Below are 13,365 nucleotides of genomic sequence, written 5' to 3'. Positions count from 1 at the left end.
TTTTCAACCAAAATTTAGAACCCTCCTCCTATCTAACCAGCAACATCCTTTAGCATTAAATCCTTGATGCTTTAATTTCCTCTCATAAATAGCCAAATTCTGTCAAAAAATTTCACAGAACCCTGTATACCTGGACAAGGCAACATCATAACACCCCTTTATATAATATTCCACAATCTCTGAAGCAATTTCATGTCCACTCTCTCAGCACATGGCACACATGGTCCTCATTTACTATAAGGGAATCTAAGACATAGAAGTCAGCCAGGACCGGAAAAGTGATCTTACCACAAATACAGCATCAAATATGCAGCTAACAGCAAAGTACAATAGGGGTGGCAGGGAGAGTGAATCACCATAGCAGAAAAAACAATATTGGCCATGTGTAGATAATTTTAGGTTGGGTGATGGGTACAAGGTTCATTATACCAGTCACTCTACTCATGTCTGTGTTTGAAATTTTCTTTAATAAAATGGTTTTAAAAATATTTCTTGACAAATATAATAAATATGAGTCCAAATATAAAACAACAGATTTATTCCAAAACCCAGGAAGACACCAGGTGGCCATCGAGCCTGATAAGCCATGGAAACCTGACCTCGGCACACAGAGCTGTAGTTGATGCAGCAGTCGCCCTTGTCCCTGCAGTCATCTCAACAGGAGCAGAGGCTTCTGGACAACCTCTTCTCACCACACCTGAATTTGTTGCATGTCCATATACGTTCTAGAAACAAGCATCCAACAAAAACACATCTTGTGATTCAATTTAGCACAAAATTGCTGTCTTCAGGAGCATGAGCTATGACAGACAATGAACGACATCATAAATCTTAGTTACTCCCACAGTCTATCACCGAGAGGTCAAATTGAAACTAACAGATACGGACTGTGCAGGTACCAATTGTTATTACTTCACCAGAATGTCATCATTTAAAAGTTTGGACACACGTCATTATTGCTATGTGACTTGTATGTAGGTCTTGGCTTCCTTCTTTGGCCCTTTTCAGGGTTCTGGACATTTAATCTCAATCTGACTCATTCACATTTAAACACTATTCCAGGTCATATGCAGAAAAGTCCAGGACAAACAGAAAATTTTCTGACTCTCACCGTTTTGTTTTAAAGTTTATGCGGATAACTAAGAACTCTTGCCTATGATCAGTATAACCAGTTTCACTAGCTGCCGTCAAGTTGATTGTGACTCACAGTGACCCTTCTGTATCAGAGTAGCACTGTGCCCCACAAGGTTTGCAATGGCTGGCTTTTCAGAAGCAGATTGCTAGACCTTTCTTTTGAAGCCCCTCTGGGTGGACCAGAGCCACCAACCTTTCTGTTAGCAGCCAACGCGTTGACTACTGCTACCACCCAGGACCTCCATAATCGGTATAAAAAGACTAATAAATTCATTCATTGGTTCAAATACAAATTATAGTATCAAGACTTTCAGTGTATACGAAAAAGTGGTACAGTTCCACTATCTACAAAAAGTTTAATGAAGGAAAAGATCTGATATTTCTTCTGTAAGTAACTGTTTAAAATATAAAGACTATGGTCAAAATATGTATATATAGAAATTAAAAAAAAAAAAACTCAAAAGAATTAGATAAATCACATGCCTAAAAGTTGCAGAATATTCCTTTAATCTTTTACTAATGGCCATGACTCCATCTGTTTCCCTAAATGTTATTACCTGGCTCTATGCATGTTTCCTGGTAATCTAGACAGCAATTTCCAAGGCCAACACAGGCAACATCACAGCGACAGTTCCCAAACGTTCTCTCAAAACAGCGACCTTTGCAGCTTTTAACTGAAAATATTGAGCAGTGAGTTAGATGTTTCCAATCATTATAACAAAGCAATCATCAACTAATACACCTAAGTTACTACAGAGTGGGGTCAAACACTGCTTTAGAAAACACAGATGGGGTAATGAAGTGAACCAAGAATCTTTCCACCAAAACACACAGAAAGTGACACACCAGAAAGTAATCTTACATACTGAATTTGTGATTTTATCTCCTGCATTAGGAAAAAGAGAATTTTATTACAAACTGTACTAAGTGTGATAAGACTTAAATACCTATGAAATAGTAAAGGAAAGTAAGAACTAAGAACTTGTTCTGAATATTTTTTCATTTTGAAAGGGTTGGCTTGAGCAGCCATAGGGTTTTCTAAAATTTCAAAATGTGGGAAAAGATTTTAAAAAGTGACTATGAATATTTCACAAAGGGAATGAGCACCTGACTTATCTCCTTCTCCAACTTGGTATCAAGAAGAAGTAATGCATTGTGTACAACACAAGCCAGGGCGCTCACCCTCCCCACCTCACCTACAACACTCAGTTCACCTTCACATTGGGTTTGACTCCCTCCAAGAAGCCTCTCCTAATTCCTTGTCTCTTTTCTTTCAAGCTCTTATAAAATCTTGTCCTTCTCATCATTTAATTCTATTTGTAATTAGATTTTTTTTTAATAGCCCAGTGTCATAGTATACTATAAAATTCTTAAAAAAATAAAGATTCATTGGATTTTGCCCAGCATACCATATTCCTGATACCCAGCAAAGTACCTGAGGTACAGTTGGTACTTGATAAGTTTTGTTGAATGGATAAATGGTAAATACAGAAGGAAAATAAGTTTCATTAAAAACAAAAATTGTATTCTTGTAACTCTTTACTAAATAGACTGTGTAAGCTAGGTTTATTATTGGATTTTTAGAAAATTCAATTCAACAAACTCAACTCACTGCCGGGAGTCGAATCCGACTAATAGTGACCTCTCCTTGGGTTTCTGAGGCAGTATCACTACAGAAGTAGATTGCCCAACCTTCCTTCCAAGGAATGGCTGGTGGGTTTGAATCACCAGCATTCTGGTTAGCAGTCAAATGCTTTAGACACTATGCTACCAGAGCTCCTGGCCATTAGAAAATTAGGCTAGTGTAAAGAGAATCCACATCTAAAATAATGGAATTCCACCAGGAAAAAAAAAAAAGGAATAATTTTAGTTCTTCCCAGTAATAGTTTCCTGACCCAACAAGACACTGCCACAGAATTTAGCTCTCATTTGGCATTGGGAAGTTAGGCAAGTATAAAAACATGAGGTAACAAACAAGAATTTCTAGGGTCAGAAATACTAACTTTTCTGACCCAGGGAGAACAAGTTATTAGAATAAAAGCTATCTTTTGGAACTCAATTAACATGTACCTTGTAATTTTTATAAACTAGTTACTATGTATATTTACCCTAGATTTAAATTAAAAATTGATGTTTTTAATCTTACAGTTTTATTAAGTGTCAAATTGAACTCAAGGTGAATTATTTCATGCCAAAAGATCACACAGGTGAACGCTAAAGTTTATAACTTCCTAATTTTATCAAACTCAGGTACATTTGCTCTGAATAGATTTCTGACTAAATACACAAAACTACTATATCTCATTCATTTTAGCAATAAATGATAACAATCACAAAAAATGTTTAGTGACTAATATTACAATTATAGAATAATTAAATAGGAAAAGAATTTTTTAATTTTCAAAACTGAATTTCCTAGGAAAACCATCAGTTACTTCACAGGGCAGAAGGAATGATCTCAGAGGAAAAAGAATGGCTACAATAAGATTCACTGTAATTCAGACTTTGATTATTTCCATTATCTCATCAATATTGGACAGATTTCTGGACTCAATATACATTTTAAAATGTCTAGAAGCTTAATAATAACAGTATTGCTTTGAAACCACCAATGTCCACAACTCAGAAAGCCTCATGAGCCCTAATGATAAGTTTCTGGTTGCCCTGGGATGCTAACAGGTCACCTAGTAACCTCCAGGTCTGCTTTTGCAAATAACTCCTCGGGGAAAAAGAGTGTCCCCAGAGTGCCCTGAATCAGTGGCAGAGGGTTCCAGGAGCACAGCATCAGGGCCTGTCCGTCATGTGTGCCTGTTTGCTTGTTTTTAATTTAATTAATTAACTGGTTTGTCATGGTCCCTTTCCTTTGTTTTTTCAAGTAAATAAAATATCATATGGGTAAAATAATACAAGAGCTATCAGCTACTGTGAAGCTGATCCCCATAAGTGTCAGAGTAGAACTGTGCCCCGTAGGGTTTTTCGGAAGTAGATCACCAGGCGTTTTTTCCGAGGTGCCTCCGGGTGATCTCGGACTTCCAAGCTTTTAGTTAGCAGTCAAGCACACTAATGGTTTACATTTGCACACCCAGGACTCCCAATACAACAGCTGTTGTTGTTATATGTGTCTTACAGGAAGAAAAAGAAAGCTCTGGCAGCATAGTGCCTAAGGCACTTGACTGCTAACCAGAAGGCTAGAGGTTCAAACCCACCAGCCACTCCTCAGAAGGAAGGTTGGGCAATCTACTTCCGTAATGATACTGCCTCGGAAACCCAAGGTCCGACTCAACGGCACATAACAACATACCAAAATTGTATTATCTATGGCGTACCCACAGAATTACTGGATGATACTTTCTCAATCCCATTCTGAAGAAGGCTGAGTATAAGTACACCACACACACATACATACACCTAGCCAAAACCAAACCAAACCTATTACCACTGAGTTGATTCTAAATCACAGTGACTCCATAGGACAGAGTAGAACTGTCCCATAGGTTTTCAAGGCTTTAATCTTTACAGAAGCAGATAGCCACATCTTTCTCCGCAGAGCAGCTAATGGGTTCGACCCACTAACCTTCTGGTTAGCAGTCAAATGCGTTACCCACTGAATCAGCAGGGCTCCCACACACCTACTACACAGTATATCAATTACCTTCTTTGGCACAGCTTGGTTTCAAGCCAAATATACAACCAAGGATTGTTGTTAAGACACAGACTGATAATACCTGCGGGGAGAAAAAAAAAAAAAAATTACATAGCTTCAAAATCTTTATTTCCTCAAATGTTTCTAAACCTGCTGCAGTTTCCTGATCTGAGCGCAAGTCACAGAGCTGTGTTCATTTTGTGAAAATTCATCAAGCTGTATACTTATTATACACCTTTGTGTATATATATATATTTCAATAAAAAGTTTACTTAAATGTTAGCAAACAATTCTATACCATCCAAGGTTAAATCCAAGGTTAAGGGTGCCAGAATCTTCCCAGTTAACGTGATTGAACCAGTCAAAAAAACTGTAAAAATTAAGGACATATTAAAATCTATTTAGAGACTCAATTTCCTGTTTGCTGAATCAGTAAAGGCAATATGAGAATATTATAAGCTCTTTTAACAGTGAAACTATATAAACCTCAACACGAATACAACCATATCCTCACAGGCAACTAGACCCTGAGCCCTAATTTTACTTTAAACTCACTGCATAATTTGGGGCAAGTCACTTAAGCTTTTCTAGACAACAGTTTATTCATCTGAAAAACTAAAGTGTTGGACAATGTCGTTCTCTAAGATCTTTCCAGCTCTACCCTTATACAATTTTCTCATTCTACACGTTTCTGCCTTCTACCTTTTAAGATCTGACTAAATTATTTCCTCTATCCTCCAACCATAGGAGAGTATACAATAGAACTGCTGAAGAATGACTCAATTTTTAGCTTTGAGTTAGATGACAAAGAAACAGAATAATCCATACAACAGTACTTATTATTTTTTTAGTGGGATGAAGTTTTCTTTATAGCCCTCAGGGATGTCACTTCTGGGGTTATTCAACAAAATATGCCTTGAGGGCCAACTGCTTGTGAAGACTACGTTACATTTTGAAGGAAATGAGTCAGAGATAGGTAGGAAGATTTTATTTTCATGGGAGAAGGTAAACAAACATACCAGCATCCCTGACTCCTATTTGGTAGGCTCTAGGAAGCAGTTGCAAAGTGCTATCGCTGTTTAAAGGAAGGAGGAGGGAGAAAGTGTCCCTGGTTGGGGTGGTTAGGAAAGAATGATGATGGGATACTGCCAGGCAGTGAGGGGAAGAGAGAGGAGAGAGCAGAGCTGCCTTCTAGCAGGAAGGATGGGCAACATAAAAAGAGACTCAGGAGGGAAGCCCATGGAAGACCTTAGATGAGCAGCCTCCTTTGGCTGGAACAAAGAAAATGCAAAGGGGAATGGAGGCAGGATGAACTATGGGTCAGGAGACCGACCAGGTGAAGAGCTATGTCCCACTCATACACCCCTCCTGTCTCTATTATACATTTTGGAATCTTGGAATGGAGATGAAGTCAAAAGTGGAAACCTGAAACTGACATAACATACTTGTAAAAAGACCCAAAAGTTTTAGCGCAGGTACCAGAGTTAATCTTTTACCTTCAAATGAAAAATCACAGTAAGAGAACTTTATTTATTCTGAAATATAAGGACCTCTGGTGGCACACTGCCTAAGGCATTTGACTACTAACCAGAAGACCTGAAATACAGTGATTTAAAAATCCTTATTACCTCACTCTTCTAAGAAACTCAATCATGAAGGTGTGTTACCAATAACTTAACTATTTTGAATAAATATGAAACAGAATATGTTAACAATTCTCATGTTACAAATAAGTTTCCAAGAGTTGGCTACAAATAAGTTTCATCTTAAAGAAAGCTATGTAAAGATGTGGTGGTAAAAAAGTATTAAATGGTAACCACTGGTTTACAATATACAGGTATATGAAGCTCTTTACCTTCTTGTTACCCAGCGGAAGAGGCAAACTGAGCTTTTTCATTTGTTTGTTTTGATTTTTTTAATTACCTCATCACCGCTAAATGATGTTACTATTTTTGAGTATTATGATATTACTTTTATAAGGTGCCCTGGATGGCACAAATGGTTAGATGCTCAACTAGCTGAAAGGTTGATGGTTTGAACTCACCCAGAGGTGTCTCGGAAAACAGGCCTGGCAACTGCTTCTGAAAGGTCCAGCCCTGAAACCCTGTGGAGCACATCTACCACGCATACATGGGATCACCATGAGCCAGAGCTGACTCTACGGCAACTAACAGCAGCAGCAGCATCTTATAAGATAATGCACAGCGTGAAACTGAAACGAAAGTATGACAACAGAAGCAGTTGCTTCTCATCTATAATCATATCTATTAAAAGATGAACTTTAGAATATCTGCTCAAAACAAAAAAACCAAACTCACTGCCATCGAGTCGGTTCCGACTCAGAGCCACCCCTCCTTGGGTTTCTGAGGTGGTATCTCTACAGAAGTAGATTCCCAGTCTTCTGAGGACTGGCTGGTGGGTTTGAACTGCCAGCGTTCTGGTTAGCAGTCAAATGCCTTAGGCACGCACTATGCCACCAGAGCTCTAGTCCACTACAAAACACGGAATCAAAATAATTTTTAGTAGAAAATTTCTATTCCACAATTTTCAGAACTGTGAAACTCAATTCTGTTTGAATTTTCTTCCTGAGGTGGTAAATGTCAAAAGCAACTACCTGTTTCTTATCTCTGTAACAATTTTAGTTATTTGTCATATTTTGGTATTTTCTTTGAAACTATAAAAAAAAAATTTACATTAGAAACCATGAAGCTAGGAGACATGAATAAAATCAGCTGATGGACTATCTTGCCTCTAAGTTAAAAGAATACTTATTTGAGACCTCCTGCTTGTTTAGTCAGAGTGCCCACATTATTAGATTTTTCTTGGACATTTAGTGGAGCCAAAAGAAATAAATGTAAAGAAACTGCCTGATTTTTCTCCTCACCAATTCCCTCAAAGACTCTGACATTGAAGAAATGTATATTGTTCTTCCTCTATCATTCACTCAAACATGAGGGTCTCTTGGCACAGTTCCTGTGCTGGAGGCCAGCAACACAGAAGAAGCATCAAAAGAAACAAGTAACAATGGCAACAAAAAAAGGCAACATGCAAACAGCACAGTGGAGAGGAGAAAAAGAAGAGATGGTTACAAAGGCTTTACAGAGAAACAAAGATGGAACATTTACTAAAGAGAGATTTGGAGAAAAAGAGATTTCTCCCTCAATGAATAACCAAATCTCTGCGTGTCTGCAATATGCACTATATCAAATTTTGAGGGGAAATACAAAAACAAAACACAACAACAAAAAAAGATTTTACGGTGAAATCCTGTTATGTTTACCTAGTGCCACTCTGACAGGAATATACCACAAATGGGATGGCCTTAACAAGCAGGAGTTTATTCTTAAAATCTGGATGCTTCAAGTCCAAGTTCACAGTGCCAGGCTTCAGGGGCTGGGTGAAAGCCCCTCAACCTTGGGGTCCAGCTCTGCCTCCAGCTCCCAGCCCACTGGAGCTAGAGGCTTTTCTTCACTCAGACAGCTGCTGGCTGCTGAGGCTGAGAAGCCCCAAGGTTGACAAGTCAAAAGGAACAGTCCCGATGTTACCAAACCACGCGGTAGCCCATTAACTTAAGTCCATTGTAAGTCCCAAGGTCGGCAGAGCACAGCTACATGCAGGGTTCAAGCATGCCATAGGCTAGAGACCATTCCCAAGGCTTCTTTCTCCTTATATACAGAAAGCAGACCATATCTCAAAGGCAACTACTCAGCTGCTTGTGGTAAATCCCACCATGGAGTTGATTGCCAGTCTCATTACGAGGAATAACTACCACCAGCTGCCCAGCCACTCAACCAGGCCCAGCCAAGTTGACAGGCAAACATAACTACCACAAGTCCCTAAGCTCAGAATTCAGAATTTAGTAAGGGCAACAGCAACTCTGGAATGACGCCATTTGTTGATGATAAAGATATGAAATAGTGAGAGAAGGATTAAGCCGCCTAGTATTGAGTGTAAATGCAATGGTGCTTTATGCAAAGACAGGGAAGTAGAGAAGGCAACTCCCATCTGGGAGGGCGGGGAGTGAGCAACAGCAAGCAGAGTAACCCTCACTTCCATAGCTCCTGTGTGCTAGGTACCTTGATAAGAGCTTGATTTACATCATTTAATTCTCACAACATTACAGAACAGAACTATATGACTAACTGCGATTAACTCAAGGAAGGACAGGGGACCTTGATTTGAGCCACAGAGAGGTGAATAACTTGCCAAAGACTACCCATTGGCACAGCTGCAATTATGAAAATACCTCCCTGTGAACAGAGTGGTTGTCAAACAAATGTAGAAGGTGCATGTTATTTGTTTAAAAATACAGTTACATGACAGTCTGTACAAGGAAGGAGCCGAAAGGAAGGAAGGAAGGAGAGCAGCTGAATGGGGACTGGGGTCTCAGGAGCAGGAGCAGTCAGTAGGGAATGACTAAGGAGCTTAAATATGGAAGTGAGATGGCTGCATTTATGAATTCTAGAAAGATCCTTTGGCAACAGTGTGGAAGGCTGTGGCATGAGCCATGCCTGCCTCTCTTTCCCAGCAGACGCATTGTGCTCCTCGAGCTCTTTTCACACCTCCAAATACGGCGGCTCTGACCACGCTCCACTGGATTTGTTTGTGTGTCTCTCATTTGAGGTCCAGGGAGACATGGAATTATTTATTCATCTCCATGTCTAGTATACCAAAAAAACCCAACCCACCGCTTTCAAGTCAATTCCAACTCATAGCCACTCGATAAGCGGAGTAGAACTGCCCCTTAGGGTTTCCAAGGCTGTAAATCTTTATCGAAGCAGACTGCCATAGCATTCTCTCATGGAGTGGGTGGTGGGTTAGAACCATCCATATTTTGGTTGACAGCTGAGCACTTTAACCACTGTACCACCAGGGCTCCTATGTCTAGCATAGTAGAGATTTAACAAGTCATTATTAAATTGAAAACCAACACGCTGTGATTTAAAAACAGTTCTGGGACTAGCCATAAATCCCATGCTTTTCCTTACATGGGTTGACAGTTTGAAAACCACAAAAGCATCAAAATGTTAAGAACCTTTTTGTGGCTTTTTATAAAGGACGCTTACAATGAATATGTTGTTGTTGTTGTTGTTACGTGCCGTCGAGTCAGCCCTGACTCATAGCGACCCCTCCTTGGGTTTCCGAGGCAGTATCACTACGGAAGTAGGATTGGCCAACCTTCCTTCCGAGGAGTGGCTGGTGGGTTTGAACCACCAGCCGTCTGGTTAGCAGGCAAGTGTCTTAGCCACTATGCTACCAGAGCTCCCACACTTTTTAAAAAATTAGGAAATGGTAAATTGCTGAATTTACCTTAGTATTCAAGTTTACCTTGGTATTCAAATTATTAGAACATAAATTCCATCCAGTGTGGAGAGGTTTCAGCTGACCACACTGCCTATCAGTATTCATTTTGTTCTCATTCCTGAAAGTTATTCCTGCTGAGAATACAATTCCAGTTTGGTAATTATTTTCCTTCTGCATAGGGAAAATACGATTGGTTATCTTATCTTTTAATTGCTGCTATTGAGAATTGAAGGAGCTCTGGTGGCATAATGCCTAAGGCATCTGACTGTGAACTAGAAGTTTAGAGGTTCAAACCCACCAGCCACACTCCGTGGAAGGAAGATTGGGCAATCTACTTCCGTAAAGATTTACCACCTCACCTCGGAAACCCAAAGGAGGTCGCTATGAGTTGGAATCGACTTGATGGCAGTGAGTTTGGTTTGGTTTTATTGAGAATTGAGCTGCCAGCCTGCAGTACTTCTAAAGGAAATTTGTCTTATTTTCTCTAATTAAGATTTTTATCATTATTTTTGTTTTGTAATTTTATTCTTTTGTTTGTAGACATATGTTTCTTTTATTTATTCTGCTTAAGATTCAGTGAGCTTCCTGAATCCAAAAATTGGTGTCTTTGATCAGTTCTGGAAAATTGTCATTTCTTCAAATAGTGTCCAAATAAAAAAATGAGAACAGCAGTATAATATTAGCAGAGAACAGTAAAGTATGAAAAATAGCCAGTTTTCAAAAGAACCAAATAAACTTCTTAAAAAGGAAAAATAAAATTAACTTATTGATTAAGCTTCAGAGCAGAAGACAAAGAGTTGAAGACAAAATTCACAAGCTGGAAAATTAATCAAACCAAACCAAACCCACTGCCATCCAGCCTATTCCAACGCATAGGGACCCCCACTGGGTTTCTGAGCTGGTAAATCTTTACAGAAGTAGATTGCCCAGTCTTTTTTCCATGTAGTGGCTGCTGGGTTTGAACCACCAACCTTCTGGCTAGCAATGAGATGTCTTAGAGCAGAGCACCTTATAGAAGAAATGATCTAGCATGTAGCACAGAAAAGTCCAAAGAAATTACCCTTCTTCCAATTCACTAATTCTCTCTTCTGTATTTAGTTCAAGAAATAGTAGAGTTTCATAACCTTCTCTGATAATGACAAACCTAAAGTCTTTGCTTGTCTGCTTCTGCTGTGTGATGTGTCTGCTGTTTTTTTGGGGGGGAGGAGGGTGTTGTTTATTTTTTGCTTATGGTGTTGCTTTTAAAAAAAAAAAAAAAAACTCTGTTCTGTTTATTGATGTTAAAAATTGTCAGGATTCTTTGAGCCCAGGATGAGGGTGTCTTCCTGCAGAAAGGATTTATGTTTGCTTTTGTCAGAAGCCTTAGGGAAACTTCAAACTTAAGATCACCTGCACAGCTTCAGGTATAAAGTGAAATCACCTTGTGTCTTAGTTCTCTAGTGCTTCCGCAACAGAAATACCACAAGTGGCTGGTTTTAACAAACATAAATTTATTCTCTCACGCTTTAGGAGGCTAGAAGTCCAAATCCAGGACACCACCTCTAGGGGCAGGCTTTCTCTCTCTGTCAGCTCTGGGGGGAAGTTCCTTATCTCCTTTCAAGTCTGTAGACCTGGTGTTCCTTGGAGATCTCCATGTGTCTTGGCATCAATCTTCCCCTGGGTCTAAGAGGTTCTCAGTGCAGGGACGACATGTCCAAAGGACGCACTCCACTCTCAGCTCTTCTTTCCTGGTGGTACTCAGGTTCCTCCCTTGCTGCTCGGTTCTCTCTCCTTTCATCTCTTTTAAGACTAAAAAGTGATGTAGGCCACACCCCAGGGAAACTTCTAGTACATCAGGTCAGGGCTGTGACCTGAGTAAGGGTGGTAACTTAAGTTAGAGTGGTAATTTAAAGAAGGGTGATGCATCCCACTTTAATCTTGCTTCATTAATGGAACAAACATAACCTAATCCCCTTTAACATAACCTAATCCTGGAGCTCTGGTAGCGTAGTGCACTTAATTGCTAACCAGAAGGCAGTTCAAACCCACCAGCCACTCCTCGGAAGGAAGGCTGGACAATCTACTTCTGTAGTGATACTGCCTTGGAAACCCAAGAAGGGGTCACTATGAGTCGGGTCCAACTTGACGGCACATAACAACAACAACAACAATCCTGTCTCATTAACCTCAGGCAGAGGTTAGGATTTACAGCACATCACAAAATGGAGGTTAATCACACAATACTGAGAAGCATGGCCTGGCCAAGTTGACATGTATTTTGGGGGGGGGTCACAATTTGATTCACAACACTTTGCACATGCTTTCAGAGAAATACACCACAAATTATACAAAAGATGTATCCCTGACAAACTGTACTATTTACAATATAATATAGAATATGTTTACAATACACAGCACACAAAGTATATAAGCATGCACAATTTCTTACAGAGTGAAATTTTGACTTCAAAACTTGTTTTCTGATTTATGATAGGTCTCAACAATCTATCTTTTACATCTCTGCCTCTCCATTTGGTCTTTAAATTCATCAAATTCAATATAAGAAATACCTATTGCCTGTCTATACTGTGCCAGAAAAAGTCTACTGTAATAAGTCTTAACAGTAAGTTTAACATCATGCTTGGTCAAGTTGAGGGTCAGTGGAAAAGGGGAAGACCCTCAACAAGATGAATTGACACAGTGGCTGCAATGATAGGCTCAAGTACTGCAGCAATTGTGAGGATGGTGTTGGAGCAGGCAATGTTTCACTCTTTTGGACATAGGGACCTTATGAGTTGGAACCAACTTGACAGCACCTAACTACAACAACAATATAATAACTAGGCTCACAGATGCTGAAAGGAGATGTCTTACAGCAGAATGCCCTTTATCCCTATAATTATATAAGCTTTGGCACTCATGGGAACACTAATATTTATTATCTCATTAATAATAAAAATTTGCCATCAAGTCAATTCTAACTCACGGCAACCCTGTGTCGGTCACAGTGGAACTGTGTTCTCTAGGATTCTCAATGGCTGATCCTTTGGAAATAGATCACCAGGCCTTTCTTTCAGGGCACATCAACATGGACTTAAACCTCTAACATTTCAGTTAGCACCTGAGCACATTACCTGTATCACCCACAGGCCCCTATTATATCATTGTTGTTGTTATGTGCTCTCAAGTCGGACCCAACTCACAGCGATCCCTCCTTGGGTTTCTGAGGCAGTATCACTACAGAAATAGATTGCCCAACCTTCCTTCTGAGGAGTGGCTGGTGGGTTTGAACCACCAGCCTTCTG

General features: G+C 39.6%; 1 protein-coding gene across 1 annotated transcript in view; it reads right to left on the bottom strand.

Moving 5' to 3' along the window:
- The window catches only part of ENPP1 (ectonucleotide pyrophosphatase/phosphodiesterase 1), a 93,607-nt gene that overhangs the window by 51,011 nt on the left and 29,231 nt on the right, over window positions 1-13,365 (bottom strand). Inside the window, 3 exon segments of the mRNA XM_007947369.1 lie at window positions 561-725; window positions 1,692-1,808; window positions 4,787-4,859. Coding sequence (XP_007945560.1) covers window positions 561-725; window positions 1,692-1,808; window positions 4,787-4,859 — 355 coding nt within the window.

This window comes from Orycteropus afer, unplaced genomic scaffold (genome assembly GCF_000298275.1).
Source record: "Orycteropus afer afer isolate SDZICR_OR568_19922 unplaced genomic scaffold, OryAfe1.0 scaffold00182, whole genome shotgun sequence".
NCBI classification, from domain to species: domain Eukaryota; kingdom Metazoa; phylum Chordata; class Mammalia; order Tubulidentata; family Orycteropodidae; genus Orycteropus; species Orycteropus afer.
The sequence above is the reverse complement of the archived record's forward strand: the minus strand, read 5'-3'. Positions and strand labels throughout refer to the sequence as shown.